The sequence below is a fragment of the Suricata suricatta genome, chromosome 8, assembly GCF_006229205.1.
Source record: "Suricata suricatta isolate VVHF042 chromosome 8, meerkat_22Aug2017_6uvM2_HiC, whole genome shotgun sequence".
Taxonomy (NCBI): Eukaryota; Metazoa; Chordata; class Mammalia; order Carnivora; family Herpestidae; genus Suricata; species Suricata suricatta.
The window spans coordinates 26,231,214-26,258,762 of record NC_043707.1 but is presented as its reverse complement, the minus strand read 5'-3'; the positions used below and the strand labels follow the sequence as shown (position 1 = coordinate 26,258,762).

The following is a 27,549-nucleotide window of genomic DNA, read 5'->3' as shown; positions in this document are numbered from 1 at the left end:
AAATAAATAAATAAACTTAAAAAACAGACAAACACAAAATTGGGTGTGCAAAAGAGCCCTCGCCATAGTTCCTGTCTATGACTAGATAAAAAGTCAAATCTGGTTCCATCGTCCTTCAGTTTATGTGAAATCAATGTAAGAGACCTTCTGCTCCGTTGATACACGTTTATCATCTCCCTTTGCAACAGGAATTTGGGCCCGATTACACAGCCCATAGCAAACAACCTATGGCATCCCCTTAACCATGTCAAAGAGAGCCAAGTCTTATTCTCGAAGCCTCTAATCCGGGCAGGCCAATGTGGCTATGACTCGAGCTGTGGCTAGGTCCAACTGAGATGTGCTGTCAGTGTAAAATACAGGCCAAAGTTAGAGGCTTTGGATGGAAGAAAGAGTGTAAAAGACCTCATTAATTTTTGACATTGCTTACATTGCTTAGGTATATTGGGTTAAATAAAGGATGCTATTAAGAATGTTTCCTTTCCCTTTCTTTTTTTTAAATTTTTTAACATTTATTTATTTTTGAGAGACAGAGAGAGTCAGAGCATGAGTGGAGGAGGGGCAGAGAGAGAGGAAGGCACAGAATCTGAAGCAGGCTCCAGGCTCCCAGCTGTCAGCACAGAGCCCGATGCGGGGCTCGAACCCACAAAACTGTGAGATCACGACCTGAGCCGAAGTCAGCGCTTCACCGACTGAGCCACCGAGGCGCCCCTCTTTTTACTTTCTTAACTGGGTTATGGCAACGTTTACCATTTCATATGTGGCCCAGAGGACGGCACTGCTTTTGTGGGGGAAACGTCAGCAAACAAGCTAGATGAGATGGTGCTGGAATAAGAAGGAACCCCAGACACCTGACTGACTACAGCAGTGTTTATTTCTCAGTCATCATGTGTGTGCACTGTGGCTCAGCAGGGGATTTGTTTCTGCCATCGGCCAGTACCCAGGCTGACACAGGCTTCATCCCAGCTCACATGCTCCTCGTCACTAGGACCGCGGGAAGCGCACATGGTGCATCACACATTGGCTCTCAAAGGGTCCTCTTGGAAGAAGGACTCACACCATCGGGGTTCACATTTTGTTGGCCAAAGTGAAGCCCTTGGAAATGCCTGATTTCACGGTAGGCAGGAAGATGCCATCTTCCCATACGCCCAGAAGAAAAAGACAGAAACACCTAGCAAACAGCGTAAGTGAACATGACCTCTCACCATATGTCCTATACAAGGCTAAAGCTGGTGTCTGATTGCCCATATGCCTTGATATTAACTATCTCTCAGACTTCTGAGGAGTCGACTTCCATTCAGACAGAACATGATTTGGGGGAACACACCATGAAATGAAGCCCTACTAAATCGTCTCATTTGACCTGCTCCCACCACCACTTAAATACATAACCCGCTCGACGTTTGGCAGCAGGTTTGCTAACAATTTATGCTGATGGGGGCACCGGGGTGGCTCAGTCGGTTAAGTATCTGACTCCTGGGTTCAGCTCAGGTCATGACCTCACAGTTTTGTGAGTCTGAGACCTGCGTCAGGCTCCGGTGCTGACAGTGCACAGCCTGCTTAGGATTCTCTCTCTCTCCCTCTTCTCTCTGCCTCTCCCCTACTTGAACTGTCTCTCTCTCTCTCTCTCTCTTTCTCTCTCTCTCTCTCTCTCTCTCTCAAAATAAATAAATACAATCTAAAAAAAGAATTTGTGCTGAGCCAAACCGCGTTGTGCTTTGTGCCCTCATTCAGAGCTATGCAGTATATGTTTCATCAGTCTGTCACCAAACAGCGTTCAAATATATGGAGACATCTCCCACTTCAGAAGCTCTCTGGGCTACATATTTCAACTGTTCCTCATGTGAACTGGTGCCAGATCTCCTCGTCCCCTCGGTTCTCAGACTAGAAGGCTGTATTGTTCTGTCATACAAACCACTGCCGTCACGGATAGGACATTGTGCATTCAGGGCCACCACTATGTGGTTTGTCTGGGCTCGGTCACATCACAGCCAAAGAGAAGCTTTCAATGTAATTGCAGGGGGTCTTCCCAGATCATGTGATCTTCCCTCCCGTCAAAAAGGTGGGCACATCCACATTGGGGCTACTCCTTCTGCCTGGGCTCCAGAGTAATGAAATGCATGGAGCAGAGATCCTCAGACCCACAGCAGCCCCCCCTAAAACATAAGCAAGAAATTACTATTTGCTTCTGTAAGCCACTGAGGTTTGAGTCTGTTCATTGCCTGGGCAAAGCAGGCCAATCCAGATATAATTGCAGAGTGGCAGTTTTAGGAGAGGTTGAATTTTTACTAACTGCCCCACTGTGATTTTCTCCAAATGATTCTTTACAGTGCAACGCCTAACTTTCTTTATTTAATGAATATATAACAATGCCTATAGGCTCAGAACTATCCCAAGCATTTTACAAAAATTCATTTCATTAATCAGTTAGGTTCTCTTATTATCCCTGTTCACAGGGGATAAAACTGAGGCAGAGAGAGTTCAAGATCACACAATAGGTAAGCACTAGATCAGAGTTCAAACCCAGGCTGTCTGGCTGCAGAGGTCATGTCCTTGACCACTATGTTATGCAATTGTCATAACCATTAACACTCATTGGGCTAATTTACACTAAGCACATCCAATCCTATTTGATTCCCATAATATCTCCAGGAAGCCAGGGAAACTGAGACAGAGAGATGCCAAGTTACTGACCCAAGGTTACCCAGGGATGGCAGTAAAGTCCATGCTCTATAAAGACAAGTCTTTTTCTGTAGAGAAGTAACCTCCAAATACTAATGGAATCAATCAGTTGAATTCTTCCTGTTCAGATCTGGCGGGAGGCACAGATGTATCCATCAAATCTTGCCACCTCTATATTTCCTTATCACTGTCACCATCGCTGAAACATGTTTGCTGGCTGTCTACCCAGGGAAGGCATTGTGCTAGGTTCCCTTGCCCCCGTGAAAACTGGAGAAACAAGCTTACGCTAATGAGGCCTGATAGGGTGAAAGATGAAATCAACAAACACCCCCGTGGGTGGGGGAGCATCCGGCATCCCGGTTGGGAGGCTGTGGTTTTCACAAGACTGCACAGCAGCGAGCTGCCCCAGACAGTAGCGGGAACAGAAAGCACAGTATTCCCATCCTCCTCCTGTGTCATTATCTCCAGGGAGGGCCTCGGCATTAAAGGAGCGGTGTGAAATGGACAATTCACACATCTTCAGAGTTTCTCAACAACATCGGTGCCCACTGTTGCCACAGCCGCCTCGAAGTCTTCTCACAGCAAGCAAAGTATTAGACACAGACCAGTGGGGAAGCTCGTGCAAACAGGCATGGGCGCGCGCCAGGGAGAATAAAATCCCTCCTTGATTCCTGCCTGAGCAGCCCTCCTGGAGCCTGCTGGTCCCAGGTGAAGGCTCAGCCCTTCCCAAACCTCTGAGCCACTCTTGCCTTTGATTAGGGAGAATGAGGGGCTCCAGTTCCATACTCTGAGCATTCAGCCTTCAGACAGTTCTGCCTAAATCCTAAAACGGAGCTGCTTCTCCATGGGTACCTATATTAGGGTTCTCCAGAGAAATAGAACTAATACACACACACACACACACACACACACACACACACACACACACACACACATATGGAGAGAGAGACAGAGAGACCCAGAGACAGACTGATTTATGCTGAGGAACTGGCTCACACAATTATGGAGGCTAAATCCGACGATCTGCCATCGCCAGGCTGGAGAACCAGGAAGCCAGGATATAGCTCTACTCTGAGATCTGGGGACATTGACAATGTAAGTCGAGGTCCAAAGGTAGGAGAAGACCAAAGTCCCAGCTTGGGAGGCAGGCAGGAAGCAAAAAGGGCTAATTCCTGTTTCCTCTGCCCTTTGGTTCTGTACACAGGCCCTCAAATGATCAGATGATACTCACCCACACTGGGAAAGGCAATTGATTGTTAAGTCCACCCATTCAAATGCTAATCTCATCCAGAAACATCCTCACAAACATACCCAGAAATCATGTTTAATCTGGACCCCTGGCGCTGTCAAGTTGATATATCATATTGACCACGATCGCACCTAGACCCCAGGCCACAACACCCTACAACACCAGTTCCTCCAGGAAAGAGACCAGCCATGTTTTTGCCAGTGTCTCCTTTCAAAGCCAAGTTCATGTCATAGAAATCCACCTGATTACTTGTTGCTCAGTCACTGATTGCCTGCCTGTCACTGTCATAGTATTTGGTTCTGTTATAAGACATTTCATACTCTAATAAAATTTTGAGGTTACATGTCCCCCCACCAAACCCTACCACCTCTGGGGCAAGGCCCATGTAAGTTCTGTGTCTTATTCACCTGTGTGTCCCTAACAACCAGCCTCCCCAGAGGAGGCCCCCAGCCAGTAGTTGTGAATGAACCTCGTTCGCCAGCCACGGTGGCCTGGCACTCTCGGCTGGATGGCTAAGACGCACAGGGCTGGAAGGCTCAGGTCAGCCCAGGAGAGTTACCATCAGAAGCCAAAGGACACTCACCTCAAAAAGCCCAGCTGAAAGAGATGTTAAGTTTTGCCATTTTTGGTCACTGTTGCCATGGGAATAGAATGCCTTTTATGTGGCATATCCATGTAAGTGGAATATCTCTTCCAAGCATCACCTTGAGTAGAATTATCTGGGTGGCACTAGATACCGTTATAGGAGCCTTTTAGTCTAAAACAGGAAGTACACACTTCCCCTGCCCCTTCTCTGCTCTTCTCTTTATCCCCCGCCCCCCCCTAGACTGTCCCCTCTCCTCTCTCCCTTCCTCTTAAGCCCAAGTGCTCAGAGAACCAACCGGCTTCTCAGAATCTTCTCTCCTAAAGATCAGCGTCTGATCTGTGCAAAGATGGGTAACTAAATCACCCCCAAGGTCAAGGAGACATTTCAGGCAATTTCATCTGCTCCAATAACAACCATGGAGTCAATGTTAATACAGATCCTCTCACTGGCTGTGGCCTGGATGATGGACAAGTGTAGAAAAGAAAGGAAGCAAACATTTACTGAGCAATTACTTTGTGTCACTCTGTCCAGGGTGCACTTCCTTAATTTGCTGAGCAGAGCCAGCCAGTAGGAATTACTACCTCCATTTTTATAGATGAAGCAGTCGAAGCCTAAAGGTCTCCAGTAACAGTTAAGGTATGAAACTAAGACTTGAATTTAACTTAGATTTTCTGTTTCCCCATCGGGTACTCTTCGCACTGGTACCTGAGTCTCATCTCACAAATCATGAGGGAACAGCATCTCCACCAACACTTTCCCCTTCTAGTCCATCTTCAGGGCCTCAAGTAGGTGACCTTCAGTTTAACCGTTGACCCCACTCGCTCCTTCCTTCTGTACCACAGAGATACTCAAAAGGGTTGGGAAGGCAACAAAGGAGGGGGGAAAAATTAGCCACATCACATTATAGGTCCCTTGGTCCTCACTTATTGACCTGTGTGGGGTCATGTTCCTGACCTAAGAGCCATGTCTGAAAGTTCTGATGTGCTCTCTGGGCCTCCCCAGCCCCATTCTCTTGTTCTGGTCCCTATTTCCACTCCACCCTATCAAAAGGAAGTGCTTCTCAAAGTGTGGCTCTGAGGCAGCCGCTTCAGCCTCACAGAAGAACTTGTTAAAAGTATACATTTTCCAGCCCCTCCCTGGACCCATTGAATCAGAAACCCAGGGGCAGGGGGCACCCACTAGCAAACTGTCTTTTAACAAGGGCTCCAGGTGACCCCACCGCACTCCCACGTTTGCAAACTCCTGACTTTAAAGGCTGTTCTCCTGCCCTAAGAACGCGGTACATTTTTCCAGCCCACCTTCCACCCATTTTATTTCCCATAGGACCCAATTTGAGAAGGGTGGCATTTCAGTGGCAGGTGAGGTTTAAACACTGCTAAAACTGACATTTTTCCTCATTTCCAGCTCTGTCAGATACCTGATTGTAATTTTATAATACTCCAGAGGCCCCACCCTCAGAAAATACCAATTCGGAATAAGAACAGATTATTTTGAAACGCTTGTTGGCACATTGATGCCACTGGCCGGTTTATACTGACTAATTAATCCTGATTTGACCTGAATTAATGCCTAATCCATGTAAAATGATGGAGATTTGCTGGAAGGCAGCAAATTCGAGAATTAACAAACCAAAGGCATGTGGGAGAGGATCCGGCATCAGACAACCATGAGGAGTAAAGTCCTTCTTCAATGGGAACGTTATTTGAGGTTTGATATTTCTTCCTTTCTCCTCTCCACCCCCACTTCCTTCAAGGGAAAAAAAAATTGCCAGAAGACTCGAGCATATTGTCTCCCCTTCTCCCCAATAAAGGTAAACTGACAGGGCTTTCAATGAAAGGCTCGGCATGATTGGAATTAAATGTCAAATACGATTTTCTGTTGGCAATTCAAAGCGTTGGTGTCAAAACCATAACTGACAGTACGACTGCAGATTAGTATCTGTCTGGAATGGCGGCGTCACACTGCGGGGAAGGTTTATGATTTAGTAGATTAACACAGCTCTCTTCACGCTACCACTTAAGAGATAATTTGTTCAAGCAGGAGCCGATTAGATTGTGGCTGCCGATGAGCGGGAGTCCCCCTCCCCCGAAGCTCTGTCAGGCGTTTGACGGCTCACCCTGCCCCCTGTGGGGGTCTGCCATCATTACTGGTGACAGGCAGCAGAGGGGAGTGGGCCACAGTCTGCCAGCAGCCAGGCTGTCAGGAGCCACCAGTGACGTTGGCTGGCCATGTCTCAGGGAAAATGGAGTTCCTATTGATCCAACCAATATGAAATGGCCTTCCAGGTTGGAGATTTGATTTATTTAGCTTCTGCTCTTCGCATGGGATGGAGGGAGGAAGGCGGGGTGGGGTGGGGAGCTTCCTGACAAGTCATTGAATCATGCACACCACCACTAGGTCTCTTCCAGCTCTAGGGAACATGTGGAGAGCAGGGTCCAGTGAGGTCAGGAGACTTGCCCAAGATCACAGAGCTTGGGAGGAGGGAGAGGTGGTCCATATCGCTTGAGACTCACACTGTCATAGGCACTTTTATCTCCAACGTCTTGAGTAATATTCACAACGACTTTGATATTCACATTCATAGGCTACAGCAACTGCATTCCAGACATGATTAGGGCTAGACCCCTAACTCTCCACTCAGTGCTTTCTGTGACATCTTGTGAAGAAGTATCCCTAGAATAAATATTCCAACCGAAAAGGGGATAAAATGGCTTGGGAAACTGTGCTTCCGTCTTGCACATGTGGCGTGTCATTTCTGCAGAGTGACAGTCCACAGGACCCGGATAATAAAATAAATTAAATGGATGCTCTGTGTCTTTACCAGCCATAAATTGTAACCAGTCCTTCACAAGCCTGATTTAAGAGTTTCATCTCGCACAGACCATGTTTGCTCTTTCTTTTTTCCCCCCCTCTTGTCTCCCCACTCCTGAGGAAGAAGGAGGAACAGTGAAAGCGGTCAGTTCAGAGCAGCATTTATATTATCCAACAATGGCAGGATGTGACAGCAGAGGAGACTCACAAGATAATGTTGAGACTCTGGTTTTAGAATGTTTACTTTCTTCGGGGTGAACTCTGACATCCAAACGCATTAATGCACTGCCATTTGCAACTCTCATGCCAATCTCTATCCTTGTAAGTATCAGAATTTTAATGCCTGCATCCCTGTTTGAGTTATGGTAATTTATTGTAATAGTGTATTTTGACCTTTTCAGTATTTTGTATTTTTATTGGATAGCTGTTTCACCTCTTCCCTGGAGGGTTAGCCAGGCTGAAAATGAGAGAGAATGGTAAGACCAACCAATCAAAATACAGAATATTAAAAAGGTCAACACACAAGAGCAAACTAGTAATTTGGCAAACACACAAGCTCAAAGAGAATAAAAGCTCCAAATGGCATGGTGGCCAGAGCAAGAATAAGTGGGCAGAAGAAAGCTACGGGGTCTCTCAACCCACACAGAGCAGTTAGTTCAACCACTGAATGCAAACTCGTCCGTCATCCCAACCAAAGGAGGGTAGAAAGTCAGCGTACACTCCAAAGGGTGTAAACTGTACCGTTTCTGTTTCCACCTGGTCAGTGTAGATGGCAGGGAGAAGAGAATGGGTTGAAAGGTCTGAGCCCAGAGATGCCAGGACACTCTCAAATATAATGTGGACTCACCAAAGGATGCACCAAAGAAACCATGTTTGACCCCTACCTATGCGCAGATGAATGTGTCCGGAGTCTGGAAGTGGTGTTCATCTATTTCTTTTTTGAAACTCTCAAGGGAGGGGAAGTCCTCAACCTCTCCCATTGACTCTTTCTAGTTGCACTAAATTAAAGAATAATAATAAGCATATCTGACTATGAGGAAGAACAGAATCATTAAAAATTCAAAGCATACTAACTCAAGTGGTCTTTCGGGTCTAGTCTAGTGGAGGCCATGGCCATCCAGTAACCAGGAACCACACTGAACAAATTACCAGGGTGTGGCCCCTCCCCCACCGAGACTTACACTGCTGTTCGCAAAACAGAGCAACACACACAGAAGGTGTTCAGTATCCCAGGATGACTGGCACCGGAACACAGACACGAGAAGGGAATCCATGTGAAACAGGGACCAAAATCTCAAGGTAAAGAGGGAGACGCTTTTGACTGCCTTTTCTTCTCGAAAAATAAAATGAAAATTTATGAAGAGGTCATTTTGTTTTGTTTTCTATTTAATAAAGTGGAGGTTAAAATTCTAATCATATTCTCAAAGTACAAAGGATTAAGGGTTGACTGGGAAGTTGCACAACTTTCTCAGCAAAATTTTATGTTAATATAGATACAGCGCCCTTCATAACACCTTGGGAACAATCACGAAAAGCATAACTTTTATGAAATATTCAGAGGGCTATTTTATAAGTATTCAGGGCACTAATGTAAGCGCCCCCTCTAAATTATTTTATAGTCCAGCTCTTTTCTGCCTCAACAGCTCGATCTTTGTTGTCTATGATTCGCTTGGTCAATTTCCTATTATTCAGTTGTAACCTGTGAGATCCTTGTTTGTTGAGATTTTCAAGCAATATGAACCATTCCACTATATGTATATCACTTCCGTTAAGCTCATGAAATTCTGTGTTGTTTACAAAATTTGCAATTTCCCCTTGCCTTTGATTTACACAGTGCTGCCAAAACATCTGAAAACCATCTGCAAAACTGGCCAAATATTGATGTCACACAGGTTTGTATTACACAGAGTTATGTTTGAGTTGGGTCTAAGTTCTAGTCTGCCAGTGAATATTTGAGGGCTGTTAATTCCCTATGTGAATTTTCAACTGCAGGTACTCTAACAATGAAAACTCAGTACGTGGAGCCCAGGCTTATAGAAGTGCAAACCAGAATATTTTCAATTTAAAGCACTCCATAAGAGACATGAAAAAAGGAATTGCTGAAATATATCCAACTATTAACGCTTTGTAGTCTGACTCTTAGGAATGGCGGCCTCAGCAGGTTACGTCGTAGGATAAGAATTTGCGGTTAGAAACACTATGTAGATGTGCAATGGCCATTCTTTAAGAATATTTAATAAGCACCATACTCAGATTACACTGTTAAACTAAAAAACACTCTTTAAAAAAACACATGTAGTACATGATCCCTGTTTTTACAAAAACTATCCTTTATTAAACATTTACTGGATACCACGAACTGTACTTTGCATTTTATATGCCTTACATTATTTAATTCTTATAACAGTCCAGGAGAAAGGCATCAATACCTACAAGTTGCAGGTAATGAAATAAGACCCAAGACCCAGAAGTGAAGCAACTTGCCCGAGATGAAATATGTAATGAGTGGCAGAGGTTTAACCTTGACCCCAGGCTCCCGCTTCTACTTCCTCTATCAGAGTACATAGGAAAGGCTTCTAGAAAAATTAAGCTACTGGGTAAGATTGTGAATGGCTTTATTCACTTCTTTGTCCTTTTCTACACTTTCCACATTTTCTAAATTAAAAGTGATTGATTTATACTCAGAGAAAAGAAAACTCATTTTTATCATAAGAAGTTAAAGTTAGGGCACTTGGGTGGCTCAGTTGTTTGAGCGTCCGGCTTCGGCTCAGGTCATGATCTCACGGTTCATGGGTTCGAGCCCCATGTCGGGCTCTGTGCTGACAGCTAGCTCAGAGCCTGGAGCCTGCTTTGGATTCTGACCCTCCTTCTCGCTGACCCTCCTTTGCTCGCACTATCTCTCTATGTCTCTCACAAATAAATAAAAACATTAAAAAAAAAAAGAAGTTAAAGTTAGAGGAGCACCTGGGTGGCTCACTCGCTTGAGTGTCTGACTCTTAATTTCAGCTCAGGTCATGATCTCATGGGCCATGAGCTCAAGCCCTGCATCAGACTCAGCACAGAGCCTGTGTAGGATTCTTTCTCTCCTTTGCTCTCTGCCCAGTCCCATCCTCATGCCGCGCTCTCTCTCACACGCTCTCTCTCTCTCTCTCTCTCTCTCTCTCTCTCTCTCTCTCAAAGTAAGTATATAAATTTAAAAAAGAAAAAAGGTTAAGTTAGAGACTAGAAATCACCATGTTGCCTGTGGCTAAGAGGCAAAGCTTTGTAGAGACAAAAGGAAGAAAGTCTGGCTCAGTTACAGCTTGAGGGAAGCCTCCCAGCTGGCAAGGCGCCTCAGATGGAGAGTTTGGCACATCCTGTAAGTGCTGCTGACACGGACACTGCCCACTTGACCTACTGAGCCGCTTAAAAGAAATGACTGTGTGTGATGGAAAAGAACATTGACCAGTCAGAGCCGGAGACAAGGCCGTCCCCCACATCCTACAGAAGCCCATAGGACTGCCTGTCCCCTCATCCCATGGGCCCCACCTACAGCCCAGTCCTCCCTCTGCTGTGAGGCTGACTCTGTCCCAAGTCAGAGCACTGAGCACCACAGGAGAATTGCTAACATCTCCAAGAATGGGGCCCTGCCTCCCTGCAGGCCTCGGAGACCGACCGCCTGGCGCTGTCCCAGCTACCTGGACCTTCTGAAGGCACCCCTGCACCAGGTGGCCCAGCCCTGCCCCCACTGCACTCTTGCACAACCAACCATACCGTTAGGGACCCCACTGACACTGCCAACCTGGTGTGTGACCCAGCCTTGTTGTTGGCCACCACAGCCTTTCAGCCAAGATCTGCATTCATGCTCACAGTCTGTTCCCAAGTCCTTACCCCAGGCTTTGTGCCATGGGGTACAGGGAGCTGAGATTCTGTTCTCTCTTCTGCCAGAGTGGCAGGTGGGCCCTGGACCCTTCCTCTCTGTCTCAAGCAAGCAGAGCGTGCCCGGTAACTATTACTGTTCTGCACACAATTGGGGCATGCACAATTGGGGGGCATTGACTTTGAACTACCTTGGTGGGTTTTCTTTGTCCACACACACCATCCTTTCCATCTTAGTCCATCTTAGACCTCCTGAGCCCCTGCTTTGTCCCTGGTAATATAAAAAATTATAATGGCATTGCTCGTTTACTGTCTGTCAGGCACTCTTACGATTGCTTTACATTTATACAGCTATGACATGAATTACAAGTTCTCTGGGCCTCTTTTGTTTCCCCTGAAAAATGGGGACAGTGGAAGTTTACCTGAGACCCTCTCCAGTTTTCTTATAGAGCTCCGGGAATGAACACCAGAATTGCCACACCCTCCTCTCCTTACATGGTTTGGGAGAGCGGCACCTTTCGAGGATAGGAGATCAATGCAGAAATACAGAGGGACACTTTCTCTAGGATCAAGTTTTCAAGCCCTTAACTTAAAAAAAAAAAAGTGTTGGGATTTCTAGTAGAAGTGGAATAACAGGAAGAAGAATTGGCATCTGGCTAGAGGAAGCAGGTTCATGGTGAAATGGAATCCAAGAGCTATGGATGGAATTGTGGAGGATGGGCCAGTTGGAAAATCAAGTCCAACAGTAAGAAAACGGCTTCCAGAGAATTGCAATCCCAGACCCAGGTCCAGCAGCATGACGGGGCCTCTCCACACGGCGCTAACCAAGAGCTAACATATAGTATTTATTCAAGAAAGATAGTTCCGGAGTAAGGAATGAGATTTAGTTACCGTAACACACATTACTTCTTGGAGCTCCCAGTTCCCCTATGAGAAAAGCCATTTTTCTTTTTTAATATATGTCTGATTTTTGCAATCTCTAGGGCTATCGTCAGTTGGTTTCCACTTACTTCAAAAGACGATTCCTCTGCCTCGAGGTTTTACCTATCAGAACACGGCACTGGGATCCATTGTGGCAGGCATTAACACCAGCTACCAAATTATGCAGGGAACGACAAACGTCCCCTGTCATCCTCACCCAGAAGCGGCTCAACATACCACATCCCGCTTCGCAAATATCGGTAAAAGACTCTCCTCAAAAATAGCATGAAAATCAAGAGTCCTCTCTCTGGTGATCTGTGGAGTCTCTTCTCTTTTTTCCAGGGTAAATAATCTGCGATTATTACCTCTTCCCCTTGACTCTTCGGTGTGATAGATCATCAAATCCACTTTTGTGCTAGGAATTTTTTTTTTCAGCTAAGTGATACCTCCCGGCTCACAGGTACTGAGCTTGGCCCTAAGGGTCTTTATTTTTATACTAATATACCACCTTGCTCTAGAGAGAGCTAAGCATTTGCAAATACCAACTCATTATTTATTACAGGTATTTCGCTGAATTCGACCGTTCTCAGTTACAGAAAAAGTAAAATCAATAACTGTTTCTTATGTAATTACTGTCCATGCAGAGCCTATGCATTTCCGTGCATTAGTCATACTCCAATTATGGTCTGAAGTAACTACTGACCAACCAAGGACAAGTAGTATAATTATAGGAGGTTTTAAAACCAGTACATGGAGGAAGACTAATAGATTGAGGGTCAGAAGCCCCGGGCGGGGGAAGGGTGTGAGCTGGTATCATGAACCTCCGCTTTCTCATTTGTAAAATGACAAAGTTGTAGCTCTCTTAAGTCAGCAATATTAGGCTGCTGTCCTAAGCCATGTAGGCTATCTGCTCCATAAGCAGGCCTACATCAGGAGCAGGGAAGACAGCCCCGCACGTCCTCTCTGCAAAGAGTTGTTTGCTGTCTTTCTCTTCTCCCTCTAAATCAAGGCCAATTCCTGTCTTGATTTCTCTAGGAAGACTTTTTTTTTAATTTTTAACATTTATTTATTATTGAGAGACAGAGCATGAGCAATGAGCATGGGAGGGGCAGAGAGAGAGGGAGACACAGAATCTGAAGCAGGCTCCAGGCTCTGAGCTGTCAGCACAGAACCCCATGTGGAGCTTGAACTCACAAACCGTGAGATCATGGCCTGAGCTGACATCAACCCTTAACTAATTGAGCCGCCCAGGCGTCACTTGATTTCTCTAGGAAGACTTATCTGACTCCTCTGGTTCACACTGAACTTGCCCCAAATGAACTGTGGTCCTATTTTAATACCATACACCAGCAGGGATCACATACTGCTGTGTATTTTTCTTATTGTTCTTTACAACTTATCTGACAAACTAAATGGTTAGCACTTAATTGAAGTCCTTATGTTTTCAAACTCTGATCCCCCAAATCAGACCATAAACACAGTAGGCAAGCAATTCTGTGTTACTTTATCTGTTTGTGTTATGAGTAATAAATTATGAGAGAGACCCTTTTTGAAAACCTAGGGGCCCAGAACATATCATTATGCCAACAGGTTCTCACTTACAACCACACAACTTATGTCTAAGCCAATACCTATTTTTAGTCTCATTTCCCCATTCCATTATCTCCTTCCTGCTCTCTCCCTTCACATCCCTCTAAGTATGCTGGCATTGCCACCATGATGTTCTGCTTTCCTTTGAAATTACTCCTTAAAATATCTCTGCATGAATAAGCAAGGGGCATACAGTGTCACCAAACTGATGTGAAATTTCAGATCAATACTTCCAGCTGTGATGGGAGAGAAAATCATCACAGAATGAAATAGGGGTTGGAGAGAAAGAGTTTTTTACCTTTCTCATCAAGAAGATGGCAGATCACTGGGTATTCCTAAGGACTATGTCTTACTCCAGACCTAATAGAAAAGCAAGAAGAGACAGAAGGAATGAGTTCTACCTATTTTCTCGGTAAAGAATATCTAGAGAATTCTGCCTCTGGCAATATGGTGCTCCTGGATATTCTGAAACAGCCTTCTGGTCAGATGATAGTCAGATGATGGGGGAATTACAATAAAAGTAATTCCTGAGCTCACAAGAAAATAAGAAAAATCCCCAAGGTCAAGAAAGGAAGAAAGGAAGGAAGGAAGGAAGGAAGGAAGGAAAGAAAGAAAAAGAAAAAAAGAAGTTTTATATAACATCAGACTCCCAAGCAAACACCAGAGTTGAGTTTCCTTGGGAAAACATTGATTCCAAGAATCTAAAATTTTGGAAATGAACAAGGGCAGTGTCCATGCAAAGCAAGGAAGGGGAACCTAAGAACCCTGAATTTACCAGAGTATCCCAAGGGCCACACCCTAAGTGAAAGGGATACAAAGATGTTAACAACACATGTCTCAAGTTTGACTCAATGGATAAACATTGTTCTCTAGAACACATGGAATATAAAAAAATAGATAAATATGTACCAGTCCACAAACAACCCTCAAAATATTTTCAAGAATTGGGTATCCTGCATACCATATTTGCAACTGTATTATTTTGCTACAGTACAATTGAGATAGAAATCAATTTTTAAATTAACTTAAAATAATGATAAAATGGAAAATTTAAAAACATGTTTCTCCATAACTCATGAATCAACATAGAAATCATAATAGAAATGTTTAAATAATTATAATTAAATAGAATGAAAATACCATATGTCAAAACTTGTGGCATACAGATAAAGGAGTAGATAGAAAGAAATCTATACTCAAATTCTGACATCAAAAAGGTGAGGCTAAAAATTAGTGAGTTAAACATCTAACTTAAGAACTTGGGTACAGTAGGGGGTTGGTAGACAAAAATATACATCTAAATAAAAAAAGAAGAAAGAGATGACAAATAGAAAGGAAGAAAGGACTGGCATTAATGCAACAGAAAGATAAGTAGAAGGAATGAACAAATCCAAGAGTTGATTGTTTGAAAAGCTCATTAAAGGGGCACCTGGGTGGCTCAGTTGGTTAAGCATCCAACTTCAGCTCACGTCATGATCTCATGGTCCATTAGTTCGAATCCACGTCAGGCTCTGTGCCCACAGCTCAGAGCCTGGAGTCTGCCTCGGACTCCGTGTCTCCCTCTCTCTCTGCCCCTCCCCTACTCATGCTCTGTCTCTCTCTGTCTCCTAAAAATAAATAAATAAATAAACATTAAAAAAAAGTTTAAAAAAGAAAAGATCAGTGAAATACACAAATTTCTAATGAGGCAGAAAGAGAGAAGTCACAAAGAAATAATAGAAGAAATTTTGAAGTGACATAACTAGGTAGAACAGAAGTTAAGAAAGATAATATGATATTATGGAAAAATAAATTGGGTTAAATTAGGATTATTCCAGAAAGGCAAAACTAACTCAATATGTAAAAACCCATTTATGTCCATCTTCCTTCCTTCATTCATTCAGATCAATTTAGAGCAATTAAAGTCTCACTGTAATGTCACATAGTTCTCTCTTTTCTTTCCTTTCCTTCGGGGTCCACTCAACCCCAGCCAAAGGAAGTGCATTTGGGGCCTGGTTTCTTTCTTGCAGACTGAGAAATTTCCCACAGGAACATTAAACACCTTCACAATGCGATTATCCCAATCTCTTGAATGTCTGATCTTTCCAGAATCTCAGGGAATCATGAGGAAAGAAACGTAATAGCATGGGGCCCATTTCCAGAATATTGAGAAAAATCATGTAATCTCCAATTCAAATACAACCATTAGAGCAATTTACAATGTTAACACCCATTCCCGAGCAGATGTAATGTTTCCTAAACCCAACATCTCATAGAATCTAGGTCCATGCTGCTACCACCAATCATCAGTAAGGAGCTCATATTAGTTTGATAAACAAACAACGCCAAAAACCCAGAAAAATGTAAAGGAGGAGCCAGAAAATCCCGTGGGCTTCAGCTGTGATGGAAACATGTCAGGTGGCCATGCCAGGTGTCCAAAGTCCACCCCCTCCAAAGTTAATGCTCATCTGAAAGAAGAATTTCTTCAAGACACCAAGTTTGCCATATCATGAGAAAACACCTCTTGAAAAGTGAATAAAGGACCTGTCTACCACCCAGTAAAACTTATTTCCCTCAACAATTTGTGCATGATTCCTTCCTTTCCCTCCCCAATCCTGCATACGTGGTGCTGTAAATGTCCCTGAATGGGACCCTGCAGCAGCTAGAAATTCTGTCCAAATCTGTGGCCATGTAGCCTTCCCACATCCCAAGAGCATACTACACCCTTCTCTCTGTGCTTCTCCAAATCGGAAGGCTATCAAGGTTTGCTTACTTGTATGACATTTCAATTTCTATGGCAACTGCCTCCTCCTTCCATTCTGGGTCACCTTAGCTTTGCCCCATAATGCCGTCCTCCAAGGAGAACATCCCCCTTAGTTTCCATATCTGTCCCAGCTGGAGTCATCCACTTGAAAACTTTCTCTTTTTAAAAATTTATTTATTTAAATTCAAGTTAGTTACCATACGATGTATTACTGGTTTCAGGAGTCGAACCCAGTAATTCATCGCTTCCATATGACACCCAGTGCTCATCCCAACAAGTACCCTCCTTAATGCCCATCCCCGATTTAGCCCATTCCCACACACACCTCCCCTCCAGCAACCCTCAGTTCGTTTTCTCTTTTTAAGAGTCTCTTATGGTTTGCCTTCTTCTCTGCTTTTACCTAATTTTACCTTCCCTTCCCCTATGTTCATCTGTCAGTTGATGGACATTTAGGCCCTTTCCATACTTTGGCTATGGTTGATAGTGCTGCTAGAAACATTGGGGTGCATGTGCCCTTTCTAATCAGCATTTTTGTATTCTTTGGATAAATACCTAGTAGTGCATTCCCAGGTCATAGGTTAGTTCTAGCTTTAATTTTTTGAGGAATCTCCATACTGTTTTCCAGAGTGGGTACACCAGTTTGCATTCCCACCAACAGTGAAAAGTGTTCCCCTTTCTCTGCTTTCTGAATGTCAGCTGCCTATGGGGAATTTCCTAAACCTGCTCTCAGTAATATCATAAGGTCCTAAATCCCATAACCTTTGTCTTCTTTCAACATTTGAATTCCCCAAGTGTTGACAGCTCAAACCCTACATTCCCAGAACACAGATTCAGATGAATTTTTAAACCTTTGAGCTGCCCTTAGATGAGCATCTTGTTCCTTTCCTATCCCTCTTGAGCTAAGACATTTTTGACCCCTCATCATCTTCCTCACCTCCTGTTCCTCTTCCCAGAGATCCCTCCAGGGCTAGGAGACTTAAAACTGTTTTAAGTTGATCTCATTTCTCCCTGAGTTGCCGCCCAAGATCTGAGCATTTTCTGTTCACACACCAGTTTCCAAATAATCCCACTCACTTACCTCCTTCTCCACCTTCAGTAAGAAACATGATTCCCAGCAGTAGGAAATTGCTTTATTGTTGCTTGTTTGCTTCCTTCTTAACCACTCACTTTTGGATAATTTCATTAAGTTGCTCCCCTGACTCAATCTAAAAAGATTACACAGCACCTGCATACAGAGTGCTCGCCCCCATTTGACTTAATCTGTTCCCAGATAAACCCCACCAATTCCCACTGCTTGACCTCATCTACTGTGTATTCTAGGAACATCATCTCTAATTGGAAAAAATATCAAAACCAAAAACAAACAAAACTAAACAAAAACAAGACAATAAAGTGAAACTGGAATCTGTTAATACTAAATCATGCCACAATCCAAATACTCAAGGCATTTTATACCAGAAGTCTGCTGATTTTAAAGTGAGCTTTTTCAAGAACCCAGAAGTTTCCATCTCTGCCAAGTCCAGATTCCTACTAATCAAAATCAAGGCGCAAACTCTCTCTCTCTGAGTTTTGCTAATGAAAACCAGAGCTCCTCTTAACAACACAAGTTTCTTCAGGAGGCTAAACCAAAACCCCCAACTTCTGTGCATACACTCACCTCTGTCTGCTGAAGAACAAATGTTGGTTAACATCAAGGGCAAATGGACCAGATCCAGAACCCTTGGCCAACACGGAGCATGGCTGCCTTCAACCCCATCCCTGCTGTATTCCCAGGGGAGTCCAGGATGAGCATTTGGCTTCAAATTCCTATTTTGTCAAAAGCCTGGTGATCTAGGCTGAGCCCTATATAGGATTCCAAAGGTCTTCTGGTCTCTCTACCTTAAGGTGTCCTTTGGAGCCCCGAGGAGCGTGTTCCATGTCCCCTTCACAGACATGGAACATGAAACAGGCCAGGGAGGGGTCTTAGTTTTTTGAAAGAGAGAGGGAGGGCGCACACATGAGTGGGACAGAGGAGCAGAGAGAGAGAGAGAAAGAGAGAGAGAATCTTAAGCAGGCTCGGTGTTCATTGCAGAGCCCTACTCCGGGCTCTATTCCATGATCCTGGGATCATGACCTGAGCTGAAACCAAGAGTCAGACGTTCAACCAACTAAGTCACCTAAGTACACCTCCCCCCAATGAACTTGGCTTTTGTAAGGGGAGAGTTGCTTCTCAGCCTGGCCCTCTCAGGCCCCGTCTTATCACGCCATCCCCAAAACCTTCACATGGAAGAGAGGAGAGCCACCCCGAAACAAACCCAAAGATAAGGAGACCTTAAACCCTTTTTCTCTCTCCTCCTTTGCATACTGGAGGTCCTCAATTTGTCTTCAGCCCACAGCAGACACACACCCCCCCCCCACCTCAAGTCCCAGATCGCTCCAGAGACGATCCGTGCAGCCAACCCACACGGTCCTCACTTTAAGCATCAAACAGCAAAAATAATGAAATAAAACCTCTGACAGTCTTCCCCTCTCAGGAGTTCAAAGGAAATAGAGATGAGATTACGGCCACTAGAATCTATCCAGCTGATTCCTGGTGCCAGTGGTGACAGGCTGCTGTTTACTGATTCACGGAGTGATAAGTAGCAAACAGAGAGAGGCCGCGGAGAGCAGAAAGCTATCTGTATTCCTGGAGCTCTGTTCTCCCGATGCAGCCACTTGAATCAAGCCATATGCACTGTGGGCTGACTTTGATTCTCAGGAACAACTGTTTAAAAGCGGACAGAGGCAAGGCTTACAGATTTGTTGACTCGTGTTGTTCTTGGGGAAGCAGGGGGAGTTAAGGGTTCTGTTTCCAGCACTTCCCATGGGAGGCTGTTTCCAAAGGAACACAAATCATTCATTGGAGGCAGAATATGTTAGTAGTAGTTTTGGGTTAGTGGTAACATATGCCAGGGCCTTCCAAGAGGTGTGGGTTTAAACAGAAGGAATCTTTTTCTTTTTTAACTCATATTCACCAAAAACGAACTCTTCCTCCTGGCTTATAGGAACTAACAGTACTGAGATGTAATTAGAACATATTCTGAAAGATTTATAAATGTCCCATGACCACAGGAGGAATTTCGAACAAAGAAATTCTGGAATAGGACCTTGACATTGACAAGATAAGCAAGACTGGCAACCTGGGCTCTGGTGATGGTGTTTTCCTTCACAGGCTCATATATTCATATATTTGTTCAACAGGTTCTATGTGCCAGAGCTGCCCCAGGTTCTAAGGATGGGGTGAGGGAAAGTTCTTCCTCAGAGCACGTGGTGCTTCTGCAGATAGGACTGGCCTTGTGGGGACTCCAAGGGTGTACAAACCATGCCCATCCCCATTCTAACTCTTCAGTCAGAAAAGAAAAAAAATCCTTTCTTCCTGTGGTTAAGAGACCACTGGTTCCTATTCTAGAGCCACCCAAAACTAAAGATCATCACATTTCAAATTAGTAGAGAACCTTTGGTCCAACTATTGCCCCATTGGTTGAGTCTCCTCTACAACAGCCCCAGCAAGGCAGCAACAACCTGTGCTTAATTAAATACCCCCAGTGATGGGGAGCTGGCTACCTTATTAGAAGCTCTTCTCAAGTGACCTGTGACTCTCAGGACTCTGGAGTTGAGCTCAGTTTGGCCTCCTTGCTGCTTTCGATCATTGGGTTCTACCATTGGAGCCATGCAGACCAAGACTGATCCGCCTTCCCCAAGACACAGAACAGGTGTCCTGAGCCCTCCCTCCCGGCCAAGGACCAGTCGCTCTTTGATCTGTTCACCAAACAACAAGCACCAGCTACTGAAGCTTACTGTGTGCTATTGCAGTTGCCTGATATGTTACCTCTATGTTCTCATTTAACCGTCATATCCATCCTCTGAAGGTTTTATACCCATTTTATAGATGGGAAAACTGAGGCTCAGAGAGGTTAAGTAGTTTGCCTAAAATTACTCAGCTAGTACGGCAGACTCGAAGCCATGGTTTTCTGACTCCAAAATTCACCTCAAGTGCTCCCTATCCTGTTGTTCTCTTATCCTTAAACTTCAGTTTGTCCATACAATTTGTAGGTCTGTCCATAAGTCTTCCGTGTTGCCTCTCCCTCTAAAAGCACACCCATGCTTATTAAGTTATCAGTAGGTAAAGGACTAGTAGAATTATAAAATGGATATTTAAAATAACCCAACTGTGTCCTACAAAAGTAAAACAAGGACTTTCACTTGACCGACTACAACCCCTTTGATTCTGCCCAACAAAAGTTGGAATGCTCTAAGCATAACACACTAACCTAGTAACAAAGAATACAAAGATGATTGCAAGAGTGGCCATCCCCTCAAGGGAGACAAGAAAGGAAATGAGTAATCATGAGACACGAGAGGCACTGTATGCAGAGCCCTAGGATCCTGGTGGAGGGAAGAGTAAGTCCTCTTAGGTGCCAGAATATGGTAGCAAAAGTTAGGGAAGACTTTGCAGACAAGGAGACCATCCTGCTCACTTGCTCTCAAGGAATAAAGCTTTTTAACAGAGATTCAGGGTTGAGAGGGTGGGAGTCCAGGCTCTTCCAGAATAAGCAAAGCCATTATCATGAAGTGACCTGGTATCATTCAGGGACACAAAATTTTCTAGTAAGACCAATGTATCAGATATACCCGGGGGAAAGTGGAACAGAAAATGAGCTCCTGGGGCAGGATAGACACATGAAGCCTTAGCATTTAGACTGAGTGGAGAGTCATCAAAAATATTTCTGGGGCACCATGATAGCTGAGTTGGATAAGCATCTGACTTTGGCTCAGGTCACAATCTCATGGTTCATGAGTTCGAGCCTCCCATCGGCCTCTGTGCTGACAGCTTAGAGCCTGGGGCCTGCTTAGGATTCCCTGTTTCCCTCTCTCTCTGTTCCTCACCCCTGCCCCCACCATTGTGCTCTACCTCTCTCTAAAAATAATAAATACACATTTTTGTAAAACTTAAAAAAAAAATTTCTATGTTAGAAGCCAATCTATGTCTGACAAAGATATCTCTGATGACTTTGCTGTGAATTCTAGAACCCCTGGGCTTGCAATAATGCCAGCCAAGATCACACTTACTCTTTTTCAGCCATAGTTTACTCTGAACTAACACTTCTTTTCACATATGGTGCTGTCAGGCTATGTCTTTCCAGTCGCGAGCAGTTGAACCTGTGCTTGGGATCTTATACTTCTCCAATGCATTGATTTTGTTAAATGCAGTCCCCTCACCCTCTCGTTTGCACCCTTCAGGATATTTTTTTAATTTTTTAATGTCTTTATTTTATTTTGAAAGAGAGAGACAGAGTATGAACAAGGGAGGGCCAGAGAGAGAGGTAGACACAGAATCTGAAGCAGGCTCCAGGCTCTGAGTTGTCAGCACAGAGCCCAATGCACGGCTCAAACCCACAGACTGTGAGATCTTGACCTGAGCCAAAGTCGGATGCTTAACCTACTGAGCCACCCAGGTGCCCCTGCACCCTTCAGGATATTGATTTTAACTCCATCATGGTTATGAGGCTGCCAGCTTCAAGCTGTACATTAGTTTAATAAACCTCTTTCTAAATATTCATGCAAATCACAGATTAAAAGGAAAAAAATCATAAGGCAAGGGCAAAGCTCCAAAGCATTCACTAGACACTTCCCACTGGATTAACATTTACTTTTAAATCAGTCCCTTTAAAAATAAAAGCTCTTTAATCAGTAGCTATTCCACTCACTTGTCCTTTCTCTTGCCAAATGGCGTGCTGACTGTCAGCATCCTGGGTGAAGTTAATCGCACAGAACTTGATCGTGGGGAGCCCACGCCGGCTGCTAGGTCTGTGGTTTCCTTTTCTAGGTGCTCACATGCCAGCCCTTTGATCTTCACTAGGCTGTCTTGAAGCCTCTTCGGTTGCAGACCCCATCTTCTTTCTTGGTTGGAAATCTGAACTCCATTTGCTTGTCTCCAGTTCTCCAAACCACTTAGGTTCTCCATGGTTCACAAAGACCACCCATAGCCATTAGGGTGATCTAATTGGACAAGTTTTTTACAGTAACATGGGCTATAATTTTCCAGCCTAGAATGCCACAAGTGTCTGTTTCATCATCTAGAAAATTGGAACTATAATAGCAATACCCCATATGGTGGTTTGCTAATTAAATGGCATCATGCACTTAAAGGGCTGCTGTCTAGCATGTAGGAAACATTCCCCCAAAATTTATGACAAGCCACCACATCATTTCCTCCTGACAGCACCTCCCGTTCAATTGGCCTAAAAACCCACCTCTTCTAAAATCTGCCTTTGCTTCTAAATTTCCTAACTCTTTACATGATGTCACTATTCTTACAGTCACTGAAGCCTGACACTCAGGAACATCTTTGACCATCACTTGCCTTCTCCCCCACATCAGTCAGTGTTAAGTCTGGTAGAGTTCATCTTTGCAATGCCGCAGACACCAACCCCTTATTTCCATTCCATGGTCACGGTTACGGACCAAATGTTCACATTGCTTCAAAGTACATACATTGAAGCCCTAATTCCCAGTGTGACTTATTTGGAGAGAGGTCCTGTGAGGTGACAAAGGAACAATGAAGTCATAAAGGTGGGGCCCTAATCCAGTCGGGCTGTTGTCTGTATAAGAAGAGGAAGAGACACAAGAGATCGCTCTCTCCACCATGTCAAGGCATGGTGAGAGCACAGTCATCTACAAGGCAGAAGCTAGCCTTCAGGACAATCAAACTGGCTAATACCCTTGGCTGGTCTGAGACTTGTCAGCCTCCAGAACTGAGAGAACTAAATTTTTAATGTTGAGGCCACTCTGGCTGCGGTTTTGTTATAGCAGCCCAAGCAGACTGAGATGCCACCATCTTACTTCAGGTCTTCTCTACTGGTTTGCACCAATAGCCTCCTGACTCTGGCCCCACCTACCTTTCTCCACTCCAACTCATCTCTCCCACTTACTGCCAGCTTATAATTCCTGAATTCTGCCCCGACATTACTAGCAACTTCCTATTGTTTACCACACAGAGCACAAAGTCACCAGTACTTTCAAGGTATCGCAGATGAGCGTCATATATAAACCCTCTTTATGATCCCAATCGAACTCTGGAAACTCCGGTTCCTTATTCTTGATATACTCTCTGCTCTGGTCAAACAAAACTTCTCATCATTCCTAAGAACATCTTTGATCATTTGCATTTTTTTGACTGATCTCTGCACTCAAACAGAAAGACTGACTGACTTAATAGTGACATAAAAAAGTAAGAGTTTATTATTCTCACATAATAAGTCCAGAGATAGGAAGTTGCTTCTCTTGGTTTGATGGCTCGATAATGCCACCAGAGACCAGGAATTCTTTTTCTTTGCCCGACCTCAAGATAAAAATATGGCTGCCATGGCTCCAGACACCAAATCTGTGTTCAATGCCTGAATACAGGAGAAGGAGAAGAGAAGGGGCCAGACAATCAAGTAAGTCCCATTTGTTAGACAAAGTCAAAACATTCTCAGAGTCCCCATAGATTTCCACATCAACTCATTGGCCAGAGTACTATCACACAACTGCCCTTACCTGCCAGAGAGCCTGGAAAAGTGAATATTCCATCCGAGCAAGGTATGCATGACAATATCCACAACAATATTGGGATACTGTTGGCAAAAAGTTAGAAGGCAGCTGATAACGGAGTGGGTGACTAGTCTAGTCACAGTATCTGGCACTCATGTGAGAGATAAGAGAATTTTTGTCTTTATTTCTCTTCAAACGTTTACCAAAATTTCCTGTGCATGCTTTGTGTTCAATAGACTGGTTGTATTACCAGTTCACAATTGCCTACAAATGGTTCCACATTCAGTAAGCACCTGCTGGTCTTTGCGAGGTATACTGGAAGAAAAAAGAGTAAAAGAAATTACATTTGTCCTCAAGGCAGACAAAGCATCTGCTTGCTGAATTACTTCCCCAAAACACATCCCTAAGAACATCTTCGTTTAGGGGGTCCATTTCACATCCCCTCACCAATGCTCACCTTGGCTCAGTTACCATGGGATATTATACATAATAGCCCTCAACCGAAGCTTGGCTGAACTGCTCTGACGTCTGCATTTTTCTGGCTTGACTGGACAAGATTTTCCTATAAATGAGTTGAGAAAACTTTGTTATGAAGCAATATCATGAAACATTGTTGCAAAAATAACATTAAAAGGGAGAAGGTAGACATCAGCTATGATGCTACAGAATAACTAATGATATATAAGTAAATATTTGAGTGAATCCAGATTATCAAGGAGTGCACAGTGTACATATCTCTAGTCACTGATAATACATTATGTGCAGGGGTGTTTATATATAGATAGTGATGGGTCTGGAATAGAATGTTAAAAATAAAAACAAAGAGGGTTAAAAAAAATTTTTAATGTTTATTCATTTTTGAAAGAGACAGAGAGATAGAGTGCAAGCAAGGGAAAAGTAGACACAGAAGAGGGAGACACAGAATCCAAAGCAGTCTCCAGGCTCTGAGCTGTCAGCAAGAGCCCGATGTGAGGTTCGAACCCACAAACTACGAGATCATGACCTGAGCCAAAGTCGGATGCTTAACCAACTGAGCTACCCAGGTGCCCCCAAAAGAAAGGTCTTAAAAAATATTCACCCAAATATTCATAGTGGTAATCTCTGGGCACTACATTATAACTGGCTTTCTGGTTTTGCTTGTCACTATTTCCCAGATTTTCTCGAATGAATTTGCTTTGCTTTCATTATAAAAAGAAAGACAGGTTGTTTTTGTTTTTCTTAACTTTCGGGAGTTTTAGGAGGCCAAGCAGCCTTCAGATACTTCAAGTGATGATCTAAATTTGATTCAATGAGACAAGGACGAGTGAACTTAAGTGGCCACAAATTTGAGAGAGCCTCTGTTTATGACCTCAAACCATTTGCAGTGTAAGAATGAGTCACGAATTTTTATTTGCAGCTTTAGAAAGACAAGGAGCAAAATAGACAGTGTGACCCTGGAAGGAGGTGGTGCACAATGGAGACTAATTTTCCATGGGGTTTGCTTAGGCGTTTCATGTTCTCAGGGATTCCCATTCACTGCGAAGTGTGACCCCAAAACAATGGAAACCATCAGCAGGCAGGAAGGCTCTTCAAAGCTGTGAATACTGCCACCTGGACCTTAAGCCTCCTTGAATAAACAAACACTGGAAAGCTCATTGCTCTTCTTCTTTTGTCTCAGTAATAGAAAAGCTTTACACAGGATGGACTCACATCAATTTGATGACAGTGACCATGACATTCAAGTGATGCCTATTTTACATGCAGTGCTGAGCCGAGTGCCTGCTTTATCTTCCTATTCACATGACAAAGCGGCTGTTTATCAGTTACAACTGGAGCAGAAAAGGCTGGGAAGTCCTAGGCAGCCTGAGCTCCTGGCTCCATTGCTGCTGGATGTGGTGTCGTTCCCAAAATTAACCCCTGGAAATCTCAGCAAATTAACGTTCAGCCCTCTGGAAGGCTCTGGTTTGGACAAGTCACTCTTTCCATTTATGAGGTGCTGTAATTGAGATTCACATGGTATGTTACAATAAAATAAAACACTGTTGCTTTTTATACTAAAAAAAGATATGGTGGAGAGTTTACAACAATACTTCTGACCTGGAATGTATGGTGAAGGAGCCCAAGTAGTAAGAAAAAAGACCTTGGGCTTATGAAACACAACTGATCATCTCAGTTTCTGGATGCATTAGATGTGTTCTGAGCTCCAGATTTTCTTCTAGGCTGTCCTGCCTGGTGGATCCTAAGACAGGGAAGGAGGCAGGTTTTGAAGATAGACGCTCAATCCATAAATAAAGGCAGTACATTGGGCTGTACATCTCTGGAAAGTGAACTTTCCAGGAGGACGAGGGACTAACACTATGGAAAGGTCAACGACTCAGAGATTGTTATCACTCCGCACTTACCAGCCCCTTTGAAGGTCTCTCCAGTTAAGCATCACTTGAGAAAAGCATTTCCCAGAATCACCTTCCCCAGATGGTGCTGAGTTCGAGTTTCCCAAGGAAGGACAATCATTTGAATAGAGATTTGGAAGCCCGTTATTTTCTGAGAGTAGATGATGTGGGATATAAGGTCAAACAGCAGATTCACGGAAGCTTTCCCAGGGGGCTCTTTTGAACACCCCGTTCTTACACCCCCATTTTTATACCACAGGCTAAAACCATTGACTGTGGATTACCATAAACTTCAGTTCCCTATGTCTTCCAGTATCTAAATAAATCTCTAAATCCTACATCAAAATTATTTGTACCCAGAGCACAGAGGGCTTCTTAGGCAGTGAAGTTATTCTGTATGATACTATAGGGGTGCATACACATTATTGTATGTTTGCCAACACCTGTATATTGTACAAGACTAAGAGTGAGCCCTAATACAAACTGCAGACTTTGGGTGACAATGATATGTCAATGTCGGTTCACCGATTGTAACAAATGTACCACTCTGGTACGGGGTATGGAGGGGGGGACAGGGGCTATGTGGTAACTGGCTGTACTTTCTGCTCAATTTTGCCTTGAACCAAAAATTGCTCTTAAAAAAAAGTCTATTTCTTAAAAAATTCTTTGTACCCAGGATGCATGGAATAGCTTCTGTTTTCATCACCAAACCTGATGAACCCACGGATTTGCTCATTGAAGTATACGGAAATTGTAGAAAGAACCATTTGAAGACCATAACACAGGTGGAAACCAGACTGAATTTAAACATGAAGCATAAATCAGAGTTGTTACTATATTCTCTCCAAATTTATAAAATTGCATTTTTTTTTTACCATTTTACAGTTCTAATATTTTTTTCCCCTTTATTGTGTCCTGTTACTCTAGGCTACGTGATGGTGCTTTGTTTTATGTCATTTTTGGAATTCAGGTAGATCTCTCTCTCCATGTCCTCCACATTCAAACCTTACTGAGTATGTACAAAAGCGCTCAACACAGGTCCTGGCTCGCACTAGAAGCTGAATGAGCGTTCACTTCCTGTGTTATTAAGCATCTATCCTGTACCTGTGCTATGGGATCATCTCTGCCTTCAAGGAATATGGAATCTTTTCAAAAAGACAATACATAGAGAACAGAAGAATAACAGAAATTC

The 27,549-nt window shown here is 43.7% G+C and overlaps 1 protein-coding gene across 1 annotated transcript in view; it reads right to left on the bottom strand.

The window, feature by feature from the left end:
• Positions 1–22,812, bottom strand: part of LOC115297530 — a 32,963-nt gene extending 10,151 nt beyond the window's left edge. The window contains exons 1-2 of the mRNA XM_029945718.1: positions 22,710–22,812; positions 22,164–22,285 (exon numbers count right to left, since the gene is read on the bottom strand). Of these exons, the coding sequence (XP_029801578.1) occupies positions 22,164–22,285; positions 22,710–22,812 (225 nt within the window). The remainder of the gene's footprint in view (positions 1–22,163; positions 22,286–22,709) is intronic.
• Positions 22,813–27,549: the final 4,737 nt, after the last annotated feature.